An 18,292-nucleotide genomic window follows, 5' to 3' on the forward strand; every position below is an offset into this window, starting at 1 on the left:
CTCGATCAGTGCTGTATATGGGAGTAGCATTATCAATTGTAAGATATTTCTTATTCTATACTGCTAAACAATGGCAGCATTATCAGGACAAATATATTTCTTGTTTTGCTGAAACAAATTCTTGAACTTGCATGCAGAGCATATTCCACATGTATCTTTATACCTATTGGTATTGCATCTGTAGGTGGCATTGTGAGCATAACATTACACCACCAAAGATTGTGACCTATCAACTCAACTAAAATATAAACAGAAAATGCTGGAAATACTCAACAGGCTATGCAGCATCTGTGCGGAAAGAAACGAAGTTATAAAGTTTCAGGCCGGTGACTTTTCGTCAGAACTGGAAAATGTTACAGATGTAACAGGTTTTAAGCAAGTGCAGAAGCAGGGAAAGGTGTAGAGGGGACGAAAAAACATAAAGGGAGGGCTGTGATAGGGTGGAAGGCAGGAGTGATTGAATGAACAGCAGAATCATCACCAGCATCTGATGTCCGAAAAAATGGGAGCAGTGGTGATGATCTGAAATTGTTGAACTCGATGTTGAGTCCAGAAGGTTGTAAAGTGCATAATCGAAAGATGAGGTGCTGTTCCTCAAGCTTCCATTGAGTTACATTGGAACAGTGTAGGAGGCCGTGGACAGAGTGTGAGTGGGGTGAAGAATTAAAATGGCAGTGACCGAAAGCTCGGTCACACTTGCAGACTGAACGGAGGTGTTCAGCAAAGCGATCACCCAATCTGTGTTTGGTCTCTCCAATGTAGAGGAGACTGAATCATGAGCAGCGAATACAGTATATTAAATTAAAAGTATATAAGTAAATCGCTTTTTCACCTGGAAGGAATGTTTGGGGCCCTGGAGATGGGGAGGTGGTGAAAGGGCAGATGTCGCATCTCTTGCGCTTGCATGGGAAGTTGTCACGGGAAGGGGAGCAGATGTTGGGGGCGATGGAAGAGTGGACCAGGGTGTCACGGAGGGAATGATCTTTTCGGAATGCTGAAAGGGGAGGGGAAGATGTGTTTGGTGGTGGCATCGCATTGGAGGTGGCGGAAATGGCGATGGATGATCCATTGAATGTGGAGGCTGGTAGGGTGAAAGGTGAGGACAAGGGGAACCCTATCGTGATTCTGGGAGGGAGGGGATGGGGTGAGGGCAGAAATGCGGGAAATAGGATGGACACAGTCGAGGGCCCTGTCAACCATGGTGGAGGGGAATCCTTGGTGGAGGAAAAAGTAAGACATATTGGAGGCACTGGTGTGGAAGGTGGTATCGTCAGAACAGATGCGACAGAGTTGGAGAAACTGGGAGAATGGAAGAGTAGCCCTTTATCTAATTTCTAGTTGCATTATATAAAATTCGTCACAGGGCGACGATGTAGCACACTGCCTGGAGAATGGCGGACATCTTGCTAAAGGTAAGTAAAAGCAAGTCCATTGAAATTATCTGGGGGTCCATAGAAATCAGTGTTTGTGTGTTCCCCTCCGCAGCATCTGTTTTTGTCATGCAGCTGGATCAGCCCCTTCGGTTTATCGGCGGTTTCGCTGCTGTTACGGTGCGCCTCTTCCCCCAGCATCCATTAAATGGCTGCCTCGGCCGCTGTACTATTCTTCCATTGCTGGCTGTTTAGCTGCTCGCAAAGCAACCCACCTCACGGGTTTTGCAGTACTGCAGCCTAAGGTTGCCAACTCTGTTTGTGTATATTCCTGGAGGTTTCATCACGTGACCTGCCACCTCCAGCCGCCCCACCAATGGCCTTTTGTTCCATCTCCCATATTTTTTATAACTAATAAATGAAAGGATTTAAAGACTCTGAAAAAGAAGATACACAATTACTTTAATGGCTCTATGATTTTTTTTCTTAGTTGCTTGCAACAGTGTCCAGGGGATTAATCTTTAATTCCAGGAGGCTCCAGGACAATCCTAGAGAGTTGGCAACCCTATGTGCGGCCCCGTCACTCACCTGTGCACCCGGCTGCCTGTATCCTAACTTGCGCCAAGTCCTATTCACCCATCACCCTTGTGCTCGTTGACCTACATTGACTACCGGTCCAGCAACACCTCAATTCTAAAATTCTCATCCTTGTTTGCAAATCCTTCCATGGTCTCGCCCCTCCCTATCTCTGTACCTTCCTCCAGCCCTACAACCCTCAGATCTCTGCACTCCTCCAATTCTGGCCTCTTGCCCATCCCCAATTTTATATCGCTCCAACAATGGCGGCTGTGCCTTCTGGAATTCCCTCCCTGAACCTCACCACCTCTACCTCTCTTTTCTCCTTTAAGTCGCTCCTTAATACCTAATTCTGATCAAGCTTTTAGTCATCTGTCCTAATATCTCATATGGCTTGGTGTCAATTTTTGTTTCCAGTACTCTTGACATGAAGGCTAACATTCCATTAGCCTTTTAAATGATTTGTTGTACCTGTCCACTAGTTTTTAGCAATTTCTGTACATAGACTCCTAAATCTCTCTGCTCCTCCACAGTTCCTAGCTTCTCACCATTTAAAAAATACCCTGATCTATTTATCTTTCTTAGGTCCGAAGTGGATAACCTCACATTTCCCCACGTTGAACTCCACATACCCAATTCTTCAGTAATCCAAATACCCGTTTCCTTCCTGCAATCCTCAATTGCCTCCTTCCTCCCCTTTCACTAATATCTCAAGTACTAACTGTTAGATCCGTGTATCTTAATGTTGTGTCCTTAAATAATCAGACAAAAGTCTGCAGAGAACGATTCAACAGGTGTTTACTGAATGAGGGTTACTCTAGAACTAACTTTACAGATCACTACTCAGGGTTTATATACAGGTGTGGTCACTGCCGGTACTACAGTATACAGGAGCTGTAAAAAGTGGTTCTCCCCTTAAAAGGTACATACATTACACTAACTACCCTCCAAAAAATCCCAATACTTAAGACATCGAAGTTACAGAGTAGAAATAGGCCCTTCAGCCCAGTTTAGTGTTTATCTTCAATGCAAGCAAATCCTAATCACATTTACTTGCTTTGTTCTCATATCCCTTCATCACTTTTTCCTTCAACCAATTATCCATCTTGAATATTGACATAGATTCTGCCTCAACCACTAATTCTAGAAATTATTTCAACAGACTCATAACTCTGTGTAAAGAAGTTTCCCCTGTTCTGTTCTACATTTATTCTCGTATCTATGGCCCCTTGTTCGAGACCCTCAACTACTGAAAACAGTCTGTTATTATCTACCATGTCGCATTCTTTCATAATTTTAATATTTCTATATCACCCTATAATCTGCATTGTTCTATGAAAAAAAAATTCCAAGACATTCTTTGTTTTTATATTTCCTCAGACAAAGCAGTGTGATAGTGAATCTGTGTTTTACCCTCTCTGAAGTCTTAATACCCTTCCTATAGTGCGGTGCCCAATACTGCACGCAGTACTCTTACCGAGGTCTTATTAAACTTTTATATTGGCTCATCATTTACTATTGGCTTTTATATTCTATACCACTTGTCAAAGCTAGAATTCCATTCGTTTTTTTTTCCTACCCCATCAACCTGAGGTGCTACTTTTAATGTTCGGTGTACCTGTATTCCCTAATCCCTCTGCTCTTCCACAGAACTAAGTCTACTTCCATTCATGATATAATTCCAGCTATTTTTATGACCTTTCTTCTCAATGCTCACTACACCTGAAATTTTCATTTGCCCAATTGACTTAATTACTCTTACCCCTCCCAAATCCTTACAACCCAAATAACTTCACCCCACCCCCCACCATATCACACTGTCTCACTGACTGTAGGTAATACTACAAATGATCCACGTGCTCATAAAAAAGCATATCCTCCTTCCCCATGAGAAGCACTATGGGAGATCAACAATTAACTCTTAAAACAAAATTACAAACAGGAAATTAGGTACACGTTCAAATACACTAATGCCAACCCAATAACAAACATGCTTAATTTAGGTTTATGAATTACTACCTTTTGACTCAGATGTGAGAGTGAACCAAAGCAGACACCTCCAGGGCAACAAAATGGCCCAATATAAAACACTTCCAAGATTCTTTGCTGCATCACATCAGTTGAGAAAACATCAAGTTGTAGTGGAAGTAAAGATGTACTCTTAGTACAGGAAACTCTTTGGTATCCGGCACCGACGGGACCGGGATGGTGCCAGTTGATTAAAAATTCCGGATGACGGAGAGGGTTATCGACCAAGGCTATTTTTTATCTACCGAGACTACCAGCAGCGTGGGAGTGTCAGACTCCTGTTATTGAGGTGTTCGGACTTCGACAGTGCCAAGAAGCCGAGGAGTGGCAGTTTGGAGAACTACCCCCACTAACTTGGTCACCGCGGGAGACTCGGACTTGGCAACATTTCCGGTTATTGAGGTGTTGTTTTCGGAGTATGAATTTTGCCGGTTAATAGCAAATTCTGGATATTTAGGTGCCGTTTAAACGAGAGTTTCCTGTAAATTGTTGGGGCAGTAACTAAGCTAAGAGTACATCTTTTGTTAGGATTTATGTATTTTGAGTTAATTTACTTCACATTTTCTTTTACCTGCTGTGTATTCTTATTGAACAAGCCATCAAGTATCATGTATGTCCAGAACAATGGCCATTCACATTCTAAGTTCTCAAACATCTTCAGTTCTGCAGGTTCATAATAAAGCCTGGTAGGATCCTAAAAACAAATAAAGTGAATACTTTCAGCTAAGGTAATGGAAACAAAAAAATTCTGCGCAAATAGTGATGTGATATACCAGATGAGTGAACCAAGGTGCTGCATCACAAAATGAAGGCCAGTTGTTTCTTCCTCGCTACCCATGGGCAAAGCAACCCTTGTAATGCATCAAAATGGTAAAGTGGAGGTTCACACCAGCCACTCCATGAATGAGGATCTCCTGACCTCGGTTGAACTATCAAGGGATGCTGGATGGCAGTTAATTATTCCCACCTCCTACAATTTAAGCTTGGGCCATTTGTCCATTGTCAATGGGTTTAGAATCATTAACTGCCCCATCCGGGAAGCAGCACATGACATGGGAGAATTTTTTTTGGCTGTGGAATATATCAATCTATTCATATTAAAAATCTTCCGACTGTGTGGGCATCCTGCCAACTTTTTTCGTTATAAATTCCTACTTTCAGGATTTATAATCGAAACTGCCAATGTAAACTTGTCACATTATAATTACAGCATCCCACCAGTGATGGTGCTGTAATGCCTCAGTTTTGCCTCTACCAACTTCTGCAGAAAAACTCATGCTTCAAACAACTCTCTAATCACTGTATATTTTGTAATTTAAGCATAAAAGTAATATAAAAATTGAAGCATCGTAAAAATAAGGACAAATTGTACGACTTTAAAATGGTGACTGAATGGCAGCTGCCCATCCTGCTCTAATTACCCATGCCCTCTATGGCTTCATTTGAAAACTACACTTGGTCTTGACTCCCCACGTGCATTGCCATGGGACATCAATAGTATACAAACATAATGGGCCATATTTTGGGACCCCCCACAGGTGCATGGAAAGGGCAGTAGACAGAAGGCTGGAAACTATAGACCGGTTAGCCTAACATCTGTGGTAGGTAAAATTTTGGAGTCCATTATTAAGGAGACAGTAACAGGACATTTGGATAATCATAATTTAATAGGACAAAGTCAGCATGGTTTTATGAAGGGGAAGTCATGTTTGACAAATTTGCTGGAGTTCTTTGAGGAAGTAACATATAGGGTGGATAAAGGGGAACCAGTGGACGTAGTGTATTTAGACTTCCAAAAGGCATTTGACAAGGTGCCACACAAAAGATTATTGCTTAAGATAAAAAATCACAGGATTGGGGGTAATATTCTGGCATGGATAGAGGATTGGCTATCTAACAGAAGGCAGAGAGTTGAGATAAATGGTTCATTCTCAGACTGGCAATCAGTAACTAGTGGTGTTCCGCAGGGGCCAGTGCTGGGTCCCCAACTCTTTACAATCTGTATTAACGATTTGGAGGAGGGGACCGAGTGTAACATATCAAAGTTTGCAGATGATACTAAGATGGGAGGGAAAGTAGTGAGTGAGGAGGACATAAAAAACCTGCAAGGGGACATAGACAGGCTAAGTAAGTGGGCAGAGATTTGGCAGATGGAATACAATACTGGAAAGTGTGAGGTTATGCACTTTGGAAGGAAAAATCATAGAGCAAGTTATTATCTTAATGGCAAGAAACTGGAAAGTACTGAAGTACAAAGGGATCTGGGGGTCCTGGTGCACGAAACTCAAAAGGTTAGTATGCAGGTGCAGCAAGTGATTAAGAAGGCCAATGGAATGTTGGCTTTCATTGCTAGGGGGATAGAATATAAAAATAGGGAGGTATTGCTTCAGTTGTACAAGGTATTGGTGAGACCGCACCTGGAATACTGCGTACAGTTTTGGTGTCCATACTTAAGAAAGGACATACTTGCTCTCGAGTCAGTACAAAGAAGGTTCACTCGGTTAATCCCGGGGATGAGCATATGAGGAGAGGTTGAGTAGATTGGGACTCTACTCATTGGAGTTCAGAAGAATGAGGTGATCTTATTGAAACATATAGGCCTAGAAATTCAGTATAGCCACTTTTGGGGCGGTAAAGTCGGGCGGCCGCTGAAGTTTGCGCCCGGCGCAAAGTCGAGGCCACTTCGCCGATATTCAGTAGCATCGCCCTAAGAGGTTGCTGCAGCGCTAAAACTGGCGATGCACGACTATCTTTAGGCGCTAAGCCGGCGGTGCTGAGCTATACCGCCGAGGCCGGGCGCAGCGCAGGTGCGGTGATTTCTTCATTGACGGCAGACACGCTGGCGCCGGCCAGCTCTTAAAGGGGGAAGGGTCGATTTTTTTGGCTGCCACGCCCTGGACACTGCAGCCCTCCACCTAGGCCTGAGCACTGCTGCTGCAACTCTTCACCGCCCAGGACGATGCAGAAGGCCCGGGAGAGAGCGCTGCGCCTCAGTGAGGGTGACCTGAGGCTGCTGGTTAGCGCAGTGGAGCGACGTCGCCATGTTTTGTTCCCTGACAGTGGCAAGAAGCCGGTGCCCAGCGTCTACCGCAAAGCCTGGAGGGAGGTCTCCAACAGGGTGACATCCAACAGTGTGGTTGCCAGGAATCCTGTACAATGCAGGAAAAAGTTCAACGACCTCGCTCGGATTGTCAGGGTGAGTACCCTTTCCAGTGTCCTCCTCGTCCTTGCATGTGCACCTCACATTATGGACAAAGGGACCTGAAAGCCCTAATGGCCAGCCCTCATCCAGCAGCTATGGGACTGGCATGAACATCAATTGCACATTCTGCACTTTACACACTGTCCAAGCTATTCGACCATGGGAGGCAGTGCAGACAAGATCAGGGCTACACACCGTACTTAGAGGCCGTCCTTTCTCTTGCAGGCCAAGCTGGCTAACAAGCGTAGCCAGATTGCGACCGGTGGAGGCCGACCTCAGCACCAAGAGCTCACCGACCTAGACCAGCGCGTGGAGCGCATTATGGGAGTCCGTGTGATTGGCCCCGTTGCCACTGGAGATGCCGACCCTGTTCTGGGCACCAATGGTAAGGACATCACCTTTTGGGCCTCTCTCGCTCCACTTGCGCATCAGATCAACATCCTTTGCCACTGTCCGACCAATGCGGTGAATGGCACCACTCATGCCTCCCTCGCTGACGCCCTGTCCTCACTCTAAAGCTACTCTTGTGCCTTCCTGCTTTCAGATAGTGAGACGCCAGGTGAGGAGGTGGGCCTTGAAGCTGCCAGTGACAGCCCCTCGGAAGAGGAGGAGGAGGAGGAAGAGGTAGCCGGCCCATCAGTGGCACCCTCAGCAGCCCATGGCGATGTCGGGGACACGTCTTCCCTGGAGGGGAGCCTGGGGGGAAGGGTCGCAGGAGAGTGAAGTTCCTGGGCCCAGCGGCCTGCAGCAACGCGGGAGGGGTGGGGAAGCTCGGCGGCCTTCTCCCCAGAGGGTGAGTGTGGCCTCCAGTCCTGCGACGGTCAGCGCAGAGGAGGTGCGCCTCCTAGAAGAAATGGCTGTCGACTCGGAGCGCAGGCACACGGAGCTCATGGGGGTAGTGGCACGGATGCCTGACTCCATACAGTCACTGGCTCGGAGTGTGGAGGAATTCGGGGCAGCAGTGTCGGCGAGTTCCCAAGTGCTCACTCGTGCCGTCCAGGCCCAGGCCAGGAGTCTCCAGGAATTCGGGGCAGCACAGTCGGCGAGTACCCAAGTGCTCACTCGTGCCGTCCAGTCACTGGCTGGTCTTATGCGGTCACAGACCAGGGCAGCACGGGCACTAACTGGTGCCACACTGGCTGCATCAGCCAGGCATCGCCAGGGCACCCGCCGCCCTGCAGCAGCCCAGCGGGCTGTCCTTCAGCAGTTTGCTGCGCATGCTGCAGTGCTGGCCCGGGCGACTGCCACTGTATCAGGCGACCAGCGAGCGCCTGCCATCAGCCAGCTTGCCCCCATTCCTGCAGCCGACACTGCCACTCCACCAGTGCAGCTGCCACCAGCTGCTGGACACACTGATGCCGCCCAGCCACAGCTGCAGCAGTCACCAGCTGGCCCCTCGAGGGCCAGAGCTCGTGCAGGCCGACCCCCAAGGGCATCTGCCGTCTCGCCATGTGCCCCTCAGGAGCCTTCCCCCAGCCTTGCTGCAGCCACTTGGCTCCAATTGAGGAGCAGCAGGGCGGGCAGGGGCCGCACAAGTATGCGTAAGGCATCGCCCTCGCGGGCCAAAAAGTAGAAGGTGTGGCCAAATGTGTTGTTTTTATGAAGGCCGAGGATGTTGTGTTTGTTTTTATGAAGGCCGAGGATGACGGTCTTTTTTGTTTCACTGTTCTGTTAACTCGCTCCCACAACCTGGAGAGGATTATGTGTCTGACTGTTTTTGGGTTTTTTTTTTCCTGTTTCTGTTTGTCACAGAGTTTGTGGAATAAACAATTTTCTTTAATCAGATTGTCCATGTTTGAACTTTGAAGTTTTTGTTGCCTTGACCGGCTTAGGGCTTGCGGAGCGGCTGCATTCATGTTCTTTCATTGGCACAAGCCATTCCGAGAGGGGGCCTAGAACCTACGTTCAATAAGCCGCTGACGGGCGGCCCTCGGACCTTGTGCCTCCCTCCTGTGCTGGTCCTCCTCCTCCTGAGGTGGTGCTCCAATCTGTGGTGGCAATGCCTGAGTCCTGCGGATAGCCAGGTTGTGCAGCATGCAGCAAACAACCATGAAATGGGAGACTCGCTCCGGCGAATACTGCAGGGCTCTGCCGGAACGATCCAGGCAGCGGAACCGTTGCTTCAGGACGCCGATTGTTTGTTCGATGATGTTCCTGGTCGCTTGATGGCTCTCGTTGTATGCCTCTTCAGCAGGGGTCCTGGGCGCACGGAGCGGGGTCATGAGCCAGGTACACAAAGGATAGCCTTTGTCCCCGATAAGCCATCCTCGTGGCGGAGGCTGTGTCTGGAACATGTCAGCCACAGTAGTCTGTCGCAGGATGAAGGCATCGTGGCTGCTGCCTGGAAAGCGGGCATTGACAGCTAGGATGAGCTGCCTGTGGTCACACACCAGCTGTACGTTGAGGGAATGGTAGCCCTTCCGGTTGCGGTAATCCTCGGCATTCTCCACAGGTGCCCGCAAAGCCACATGCGTGCAGTCAATGGCGCCCTGCACCATGGGGAAGCGCGCTATTCTTCCAAATCCCATTGCACGCTGTTGCTGCTTGTCCAGGGTCATGGGGAAGGAAATGAACTGACGTCTCCTTCTGAAAAGGGCATTGGTCACCTGGCGGATGCAGCAATGCACGGCGAACTGGGAGATGTTAGCAATGTCCCCAGCAGCGGATTGGAAGGAGCCGGTGGCATAGAAGTTGAGCGCCACCGTCACCTTCACTGCCACCGACAGAGACGTCCTGCACCTCAGCTGTGGCTGCAGATCTCTCCGAAGCAGCTGGCAGATCTCGGTGACAACCTCCCTTCGGAATCGCAGCCTCCTAACACACTGGTCGTCAGACATGTTGAGATAGGAGAACTGCTGGCGGTAGACCCTGGGTGGGTAAGGCCTCCCTTGGCGACGCCTGTTGCCCCCTCTCCATCTAGCCAGGGCTCGCACTCTCTCACGGCGTCTGTGAGCCCTTTGGATGTAATTGTGAAAGCCAGCGTTGACACCCATTGCAGCCCCCATAATATGCTGGCAAACAATGAGATATGAATGAAGGCAAAGACAATTGCAAAGCTGTGGCCTGAAGCCAGGAGTACCTGTCCTAGTGTTGGGCCAAAGCAGTAAGCTCTCTACCTTGGTCTCTCTCCAAAGATCCGTCTCACAAGAATGAGTGCTGCAAAATGGCAGCCTTTTATAGTGCAGGTGAAGTGCCCTTTAATTTGCGCTCCCCGCGGCCCGCATCGGCCGAGCACTGTTCCACTCAACAGTCGCGAGGGCCGCCAGGCGCACAATGGGCCGGCGCGACTGAAGTTCCGGTTGGGGGCGCACAAAGGGCGCTGCACGAGGAAATGGCGTCATGATCTGCGCGCGCAGCTGAGCGCGCGCAAAGACTTTGCGCCGGCGCTAAATGTCTACTGAAGTTGGGGCGAGGCGCAGATCGCGCTGCGCCCGGGCGCTAAGCGCCTAGCGCTCGACATCTACTCCTCCTAAGGCGCTAACGGCTGGCGCAACCAACTGAATTTCTAGCCCATAAGATTGTGAAGGGGTTGGATCGGGTGGATGCGGGGAGGATGTTCCCGATGATGGGTGAAACTAGAACTAGGGGGCATAGTCTTAGACTAAGGGGCTGCTCTTTCAAAACTGAGATGAGGAGGAACTACTTCACTCAGAGGGTGGTAGGTCCATGGAATATGCTGCCCCAAAAAGCTGTAGAAGCTACATCATTACATAAATTTAAAACAGAAATAGACAGTTTCCTAGAAGTAAAGGGAATTAAGGGTTACGGGGAGCGGGCAGGAATTTGGACATGAGTCTAGGTTCGGATCGGACATGGCCCTGTGGGTAGCGGAGCGGGCCCAGGGGCCGTGTAGCCTGATCCTGCTCCTATTTCGTGTGACTAATTCTGTTAGATTCAGGAGATGGTTCTGTGATAGTAGATTGGCGGTTAGGATCAGATCAACCATGATCTTATTGAATGGCGGAGCAGGCTCGAGGGGCGATTGGCCTACTCCTGCTCCTATTTCTTATGTTATGTTCTTATGCATACACGGTGCGCACGTGCCCGTAGGGGCCGCGCAAGTTACGGGTTTAGGCATGCGAAGCACATGTGCTGAAACCCGGCACTTGCGACCGGGTGCATCCATGGAAGATGGGCCTCTGCAGGTGGAGAGTTGCGCTATTTGCTTGTCAAATTCTTATACCTGATAAAAGCGGAAGGCCTGCTTTTACCAGCATAAGAGTTTTAAAAAAAGTGATCACTCATTTATAAATTAAAAATACTCTTCAAAAAGGTAAGTTTATTTTTAGCCCCATAAAAAGTTAATTCTTTTACAAAAAAAAAATTGTTTTGGTTTAAAATATTTAATTAAATGGCAGTTTAATTAATTTTAAATATGTAATTTAAAAAAAAATGTATTTCATGTGTTGGTGCATTTTTTAAGGGATCCCCATTCATACTTATGACTGTTCCGTACGGAACAGTCAAACGTATGAATGGGGATTCCCTTCTTTTATTGGTTGGGCCAGCCCACGTGATCCCAGGAGCGCCTATGAACCCCTTGTGCCCCTGGGATACGTGGGGCTCTGCCCACGCGTACCCGGAGAGGCCCAGGATCGCAAGCCTCTGTACCTCCTGGGCCACCAGGTATTTTCGTAAACATTTTGCAGGTCAGAGGCGCCCGCCTGCGGGAAGCCTCCGATCGCAAGTGTTAGTCCAATACATTATGTAGTAGTCAATCTCCCGTGTGTTGTACAAGGCAAGACGGAGAATATATTTTGGATGAAGGCTAATGCCTGAAATGTTAACTTGTCACTTCTCTCCACACTAGCTATGCCTGACTTGCTGAGTGTTACCAGCATTTACTGTTTTTGTTTCAGGTTTCCAGCATCTGCAGTATTTTGTTTTTCTCTCTTCTGTTCCTCCATTCTTAACTCTTTTTGATTCTTTCTCTGTCCTTTTCTTCTTTCCTTTCCAGTGGGAGGTTTGGTAGCTTCGTGTAGTGTGGCATGGCAAGGAGCCAACAATGGCTGCAGGCTGCATTTGGGATGGGAGTTGGAGGGAAAATGTGGCCCCAGTGCTCCCTTCCCAATCACTGATGCTTCCCACCCACCCCTTTATCCCCTTTGCCGTCCCACTATCGATCCCGGTCTTACAAGCTGTAACTCCCATCATTACCCCTACCTTGCCTGCTTTGAAGTGCCCGCTCAACCCCAGATCATTCCCTCCCCTTGTCCATTTTCATTGACCTCATCCTTAGCCTATCATCCACTTCCCCCATCCCACTTGCTCCCCTCAGAGAAGGTAGCACAGGTCAGAGGTGCCTTCACCATCAATCTGTTTCCTCCTTCTCCCCTCTTCTGCACTCTCTTCCATCAGTTTCCCTCAAAGAAGCTTTCTCAGCTTGCAAAATTCAACTTACGTGGAGTTACATAGAATTCACAGCACAGAAACGGGTCATTCAGCCCACCAGGTCTATGCCGGTGTTTATGCGCCACACGAGCATCCTCCCAACCTATCTCATCTGATCCTATTAGCATAACCTTCTATTCCTTTCTCCCTCATGTACTTACTAGCTTCCCCTTAAATACATCTATGCTATTCACCTCAACCACTCCATGTGGTAGCGAGTTCCACATTCTAATCACTCTCTGGGTAAAGCAGTTTCTCCCGAAACCCTTATTGGATTTATTAGCGACTATCTTATATTTATCACTGCTAGTTTTGAATTCCCCACAAGTGGAAACATTTTCTCTACATCTACCCCATCAAACCTCTTCCTAATTTTAAAGACCTTCATCACCCCTCAACCTTCATTTTTCTGGAGAAAAGAGCCCCAGCCTATTCAGTCTTTCTTGATAGTTATAATCTCTCAGTTCTAGTATCATCCTTATAATCTCTCAGTTCTAGTATCAGCCTTGTAAATCTTTTATGCACCTTCACCAGTGCCTCTACATCCTATTTATAGTATGGAAACCAGAACTGTTCACAGTACTCCAAGTGTGGTCTAATCAAGGTTAACTTCTCTGCTTTTCAATTCTATTCCTCTAAAAAAAAAATCAATTAGTTTTGTTTCAAGTAAGAATGAAATGACTGCCTCGCTCTCTCGTATGTTAGCAGGTGAGATAGTTGGCTTCAAAATTCATGGCGCCTTTTAAAAAAAATTATTAGCATCTTTTATTCACAGTCTCTGTCTCTCTCTTTAATGCACTCGCAAATTTATAGAATACAAAACAAAAGCTACAACAGGTGCTTCATCAGAACACTGTCTCACATAAAAACACCAGTGAGCAGATTTCACAGACAAAACCAACAATCATGAACATGGAAATTTAAAATGGGCAAATGTTGACAAACATATGGTTTTGCAGACATGAAATGCACACAGACACAAGATTCTTAATATATTTATATTTTGTAATGAATCACAATAATGTTACAGATAGTTTGTTAGAGATACAAATCTTATAAATAAAAACTTGAAAGACAAACCACTATACCTCGTTTGGAGTTCTATAACCATCTCGAAGAAACCGGCAGCAACCATAACGACCCTGTTGTAATGCACAAGAGTACAGCTACAGTTAGGTGCAAGTGATCGATGCTCACATTCAAATTGTCCCTATTATTAGCTGCATCCTTCAACCCCTCTTTGAACATCATGAACAATTTTCACAAACTACTTTTATTTTTTTTATATAATGCAATTGGGAAAACACAATTGATTTTCTGTGAATTTCAATATCAGCACTAGAATCATAGAATAGTACAGCACAGAAGGCGGCCATTCAGCCCATCGAGACTGCGCCAGCTCTTTCGAAGAGCAATCCAGTTAGTCCCACTCCCCTGCTCTTTCCCAATATCCCTGCAATTTTTCTCTCCAACTATTTATCCAATTTTAAGCACCTCTATCAAATCTCCTCTTAGTCTTCTCTGCTCCAAGGAAAACAACCCCAGCTTCTCTAATCTATCCACATAACTGTAATCCTTCATCCCTGGTACCATTTTAATAAATGTCATATGCAATAGTTGGTTTATAAGTTTGAACAGAAAGTAATGAATTCCCCCCATAACCTAGAGGTAACAACACCACCAGGTGCATGTTAAGTTGTAAGGAACAGCAGATTTCAGGTTCATTCCCATTTTGTGTTGACTTGGTTGATCCCAGCTTAGGTGGCAGGAGCAACATTACAACTGACATGAGCATCTTGAGATAAGGAGAGTTTGGAGAGAGTGGGGGGGGGGGGGGGGGCGGGGGGAATCAACTAACTTTTGCTCCTGAAATAAAATCACAAAAGTTGGAAATACACAGCAGGTTATTTGAGGGAGGGTTACAGGGAAGAACAATGGGGAAGGTCTGTGATAGGGTGACGGGCAGGAGTGAAGGAGTGATTAAATGACAAAAGGGATGATGGTAGAAGGCAAAATGCAGTGGTAATGGGACAAATAAAGAAACAAAAGATGGGTCTTGGTGTAAATAGTAACAGCAGAACCATTACCAGCACCTGCTGTCTGAGAAAATGGGAGCAGTGGTTATGATCTAAAGTTGTTGAACTCAATGTTGAGGCCAGAAGGCTGTAAAGTGCCTAATCAAAAGATGAGGTATGGTTCCTTGAGCTTCACTGGAACAGTGTAGGAGGCAGAGGTCAGAGTGGGAGTGGGATGGAGAATTAAAATGGTAAGCAACTGGAAGCTCAGGGTCCCAGTTGTGGACTGAATGGAGATGTTCAGCAAAGTGATCACCCAATCTGTGTTTGGTCTCCCCACTATAGAGGAGCGAATGAAGTGTACTAAGTTGACATAAGTACAAGTAAATTGTCTCACCCGGAAGGAGTGTTTGGGGCCCTGGATGGTGGGCAGGGAGGAGGTGAAAGGGCAAATGTTGCATCCTCTGAGCTTGCATGGGAAAGTGCTGGGAGTTGGGATGATGGAAAAGTGGACCAGGTTTTCACGAAGGGAATCGTCCCTTCGGAATGCTGAAAGGGGAGAAAGAGGGGAAGCAAGTGATACTTCTTCAAAACAATGCCATTAATAAGGGATGATTACTTTTGTTTTTCTGGCTCACTCCAGACTGCCGTGGGCATTAAGTGAAAGGGGTGCATTAAGGTATGCAATAAACTCAGGACTTGTGCAAGTGGGACCAAGTGAGAAGTATACTGAAGTGTGCAGTATAGTCAGGATTATTTTTTTATAAATGAAAAATAAGTAGAAATTAGCATTTAATTAAGTTTCAAGTTTTTTGCGATGTTTTAGTACTTCTTGCCAGGTTATACGAATTTCGTACTAAGGTAACTGGACTGATTGAGCACTCAATTCCCTCTCAAACCACGAGTTTTCTTGCAGTGCAGAACTCAATCAAGCTCAGCCAGTTTGATCAGGTTCATGAACCTTGAAGCGAATTATAATCGAACAAGTCAAACAAGCTTCACTTGAGCAGCATCTTTGTGCTCAGACTACAGTATCATTGAATGGGAAAATATATTTTTGCAGCTAATTTCACAACACTGAGTTCCTAATCTGCACCGTACTAACAGGGAGACCTTCTGATGGCAGGATTGGAAGGCGGAAGAGTCAGCTAAAGACGTTTTGGTGCTGAGAAAATTTTAACTCAGTCACTTCAGGAGATGCCATTCACCATAATTCCCAATGTAAATACGTTTAAAAAAAAATTGAGAATCAAAGGACTGCAGTGCAAGACACCGAGGTTGAACAGAATGAAACAAATTATACATAAAGCAGGAAGTTGCGACTAAGTGACACCACACTTGGTTTTTATAAGTTTGATTATTTTGGGAAAACTATGTTCCGATTTTATGAATTCATATTTTTATACCTACTGGAGGTTCTCTATGGCTAACCACTCTGGATATAGCGGCTAGAGTAACACTACTAGTCCCAATTTCAACAAAGCTTTGCTGCAGACAGGCAGAAGATTGTGGACAGATCCTTAATTTATTAAAGTACCACATATTCATAAAGAGGTATTGAGTACAAAAGTAGAGAAGTTATGCTAAATCTTTATAAAAGCACTGGTTAAGCCACAACTGGAGTATTGCGTCCAGTTCTGGTCACCACACTTTAGGAAGGATGTGAAGGCCCTTGAGAGGATGCAGAGGAGATTTACCAGAATGGTTCCGGGGATGGGGGATCTTAGCTACAAGGACAGGTTGGAGAAGCTGGATTTGTTTTCATTAGAGCAAAGGCGGTTGAGGGGTGATTTGATAGAGGTGCACAAGATTATGACGGGTTTGGATAGGCTAGACGGGGAAAGGCTGTTCCCACTAGCTGATGGTACAAGGACGAGGACACAGATTTAAGGTTTTGGACAAGAGATACAGGAGGGATGTGAGGAAAAACTATTTTACGCAGCGAGTGGTGAGGACCTGAAACTCACTGCTGACGGAAGTGGTGGAAGCGGAGACACTCAATGTTTTCAAGGGGAGACTGGATAGGCAATGGAGGGAAATAAACTTGCAGGGCTACAGGGATAGAGCACGGGAATGGGACTGGCTGGATTGCTCTGCAGAGAGCCTGCATGGACTCGATGGGCCGAATGGCCTCCTTCTGTGCCGTTATGACTCTATATTAAAGAACCTCTTTCAAGCTACATTTCAGATTTGCTCAAGTTCACCACTAGCTCAGTGGGTAAATGTACTGCCTTATAGGATGATGATCAATACAGTCCAGGAAGCTCCCAGAATCAATCCTTAGTCTATGTTGAGTTAGCCAATCTGAGTCAGGGTAGTGATATCACCCCTGTTCTCAGCTCATCTGCTGCTGAAACCCTCATCCATGCCTTTGTTACCTCTAAACTTGACTATTCCAACACACTCCTGACAGGCCTCCCACGTTCCACCCTCCGGAAACTTGAGGTCATCAAAAACTCTGCTGCCCGTGTCCTAACTCACATCAAGTCCTGTTCACCCATTGCCTGTGCTCGCTGACCCACATTGGCTCCAGGTTAAGCAATGCATCGATTTTAAAATTCTCATCCTTGTTTGCAGATCCCTCCATGGCCTTGCCCCTCTCTAGCTCTGTAATCTCCGCCAGCCCTACAACCCCGAGATATCTGCACTCCTCCAATTCTGGCCTCTTCAGCATCCCTGATCTTAATCGCTCCACCATTGGTGGCCGTACCGTTAGCTGCCAAGGCCCTAAGCTCTGGAATGCCCTCCCTAAACCTCTCCGCTTCTCTACCTCTCTTTCCTCCTTTAAGATGCTCCTTAAAACCTACCTCTTTGACCAAGCTTTTGGTCATTTGCCCTAATATCTCCTTATGTGGCTCAGTGTTTGACAATGCTCCTTTGAAGCGCCTTTGGACGTTTTACTATGTTAAAGGTGTGATATAAATTACATGTTGTTGTTGTTGTGGTAGTGGCACTGCAACTGGCCCAAGTATCTCCCAAGCCAGGGAAGAGAAAAAAATAGCCAGGGTTCTCACCCTGATTGCTAATCACTGACACCTCAGAGTGAAAATGTAAATATTGGGCTGAGCTGTCATTGCCTCATTGTCAAACAGCACATTGGTACTGACTATTGAGGCTACTACATGAAGAATGGCCAATTGGGTTGGTATGAGAAAGATGATAGCATGTATGGAATTGTACCTCAGCACAAGTCAGTCTTAACAAATGAGGGCAGCAAGCTGGGAAAAGACTTACCTGTAGCTTTGTAATGATCTCTTGTTTAGTTAACTCTATAAGGTCAACATTCTCTACTGCAAAAGCTGGGTAGGAGATGACTGAGAGGAGACCAGCATCAATCTCTTTGGATGTTGATGCCCTTGGTAACATTGACTGCAGAATAGACTGAAAGAAAATATCCACACATTTTCATCAGCAAAAATATTAAAACAAAACAATTAAAAGTATGTTTATGCATGGAAATACATAACTGTGGCATTGCTCACAGTCTGGGACCAGGAACATAATTTGCAATTGTTACCTTGGTTCTACTGCAGTCTAAACACAACAGCTATTCATCCATTGCTATAATAAAGCAAATTTACTGAAGCAATAACCGAGTCAAAGTAAAAATATGACACATCTTAATGATACTGACGTACAGACCTCAAGATATATTTGTAATGCTATACACCTTGGCTGAGTGATGGCACTCTCGTCTGAGTCAGAAGGTT

At 46.3% G+C, this 18,292-nt stretch overlaps 1 protein-coding gene across 6 annotated transcripts in view; it reads right to left on the bottom strand.

Moving 5' to 3' along the window:
• phka1a (phosphorylase kinase, alpha 1a (muscle)) overlaps positions 1-18,292 on the bottom strand; it is a 199,625-nt gene that overhangs the window by 141,407 nt on the left and 39,926 nt on the right. For all 6 annotated transcript variants that reach the window (XM_085996211.1, XM_085996205.1, XM_085996221.1 and 3 more), the window contains 3 exons: positions 17,817-17,963; positions 13,656-13,709; positions 4,546-4,668 (listed from right to left, as the gene is read on the bottom strand). In XM_085996211.1, coding sequence (XP_085852337.1) covers positions 4,546-4,668; positions 13,656-13,709; positions 17,817-17,963 — 324 coding nt within the window. The remainder of the gene's footprint in view (positions 1-4,545; positions 4,669-13,655; positions 13,710-17,816; positions 17,964-18,292) is intronic.

This window comes from Somniosus microcephalus, chromosome 1, assembly GCF_052327205.1.
Source record: "Somniosus microcephalus isolate GS21.2 chromosome 1, FLI_Smic_1.0, whole genome shotgun sequence".
In the NCBI taxonomy this organism is placed as follows: Eukaryota; Metazoa; Chordata; class Chondrichthyes; order Squaliformes; family Somniosidae; genus Somniosus; species Somniosus microcephalus.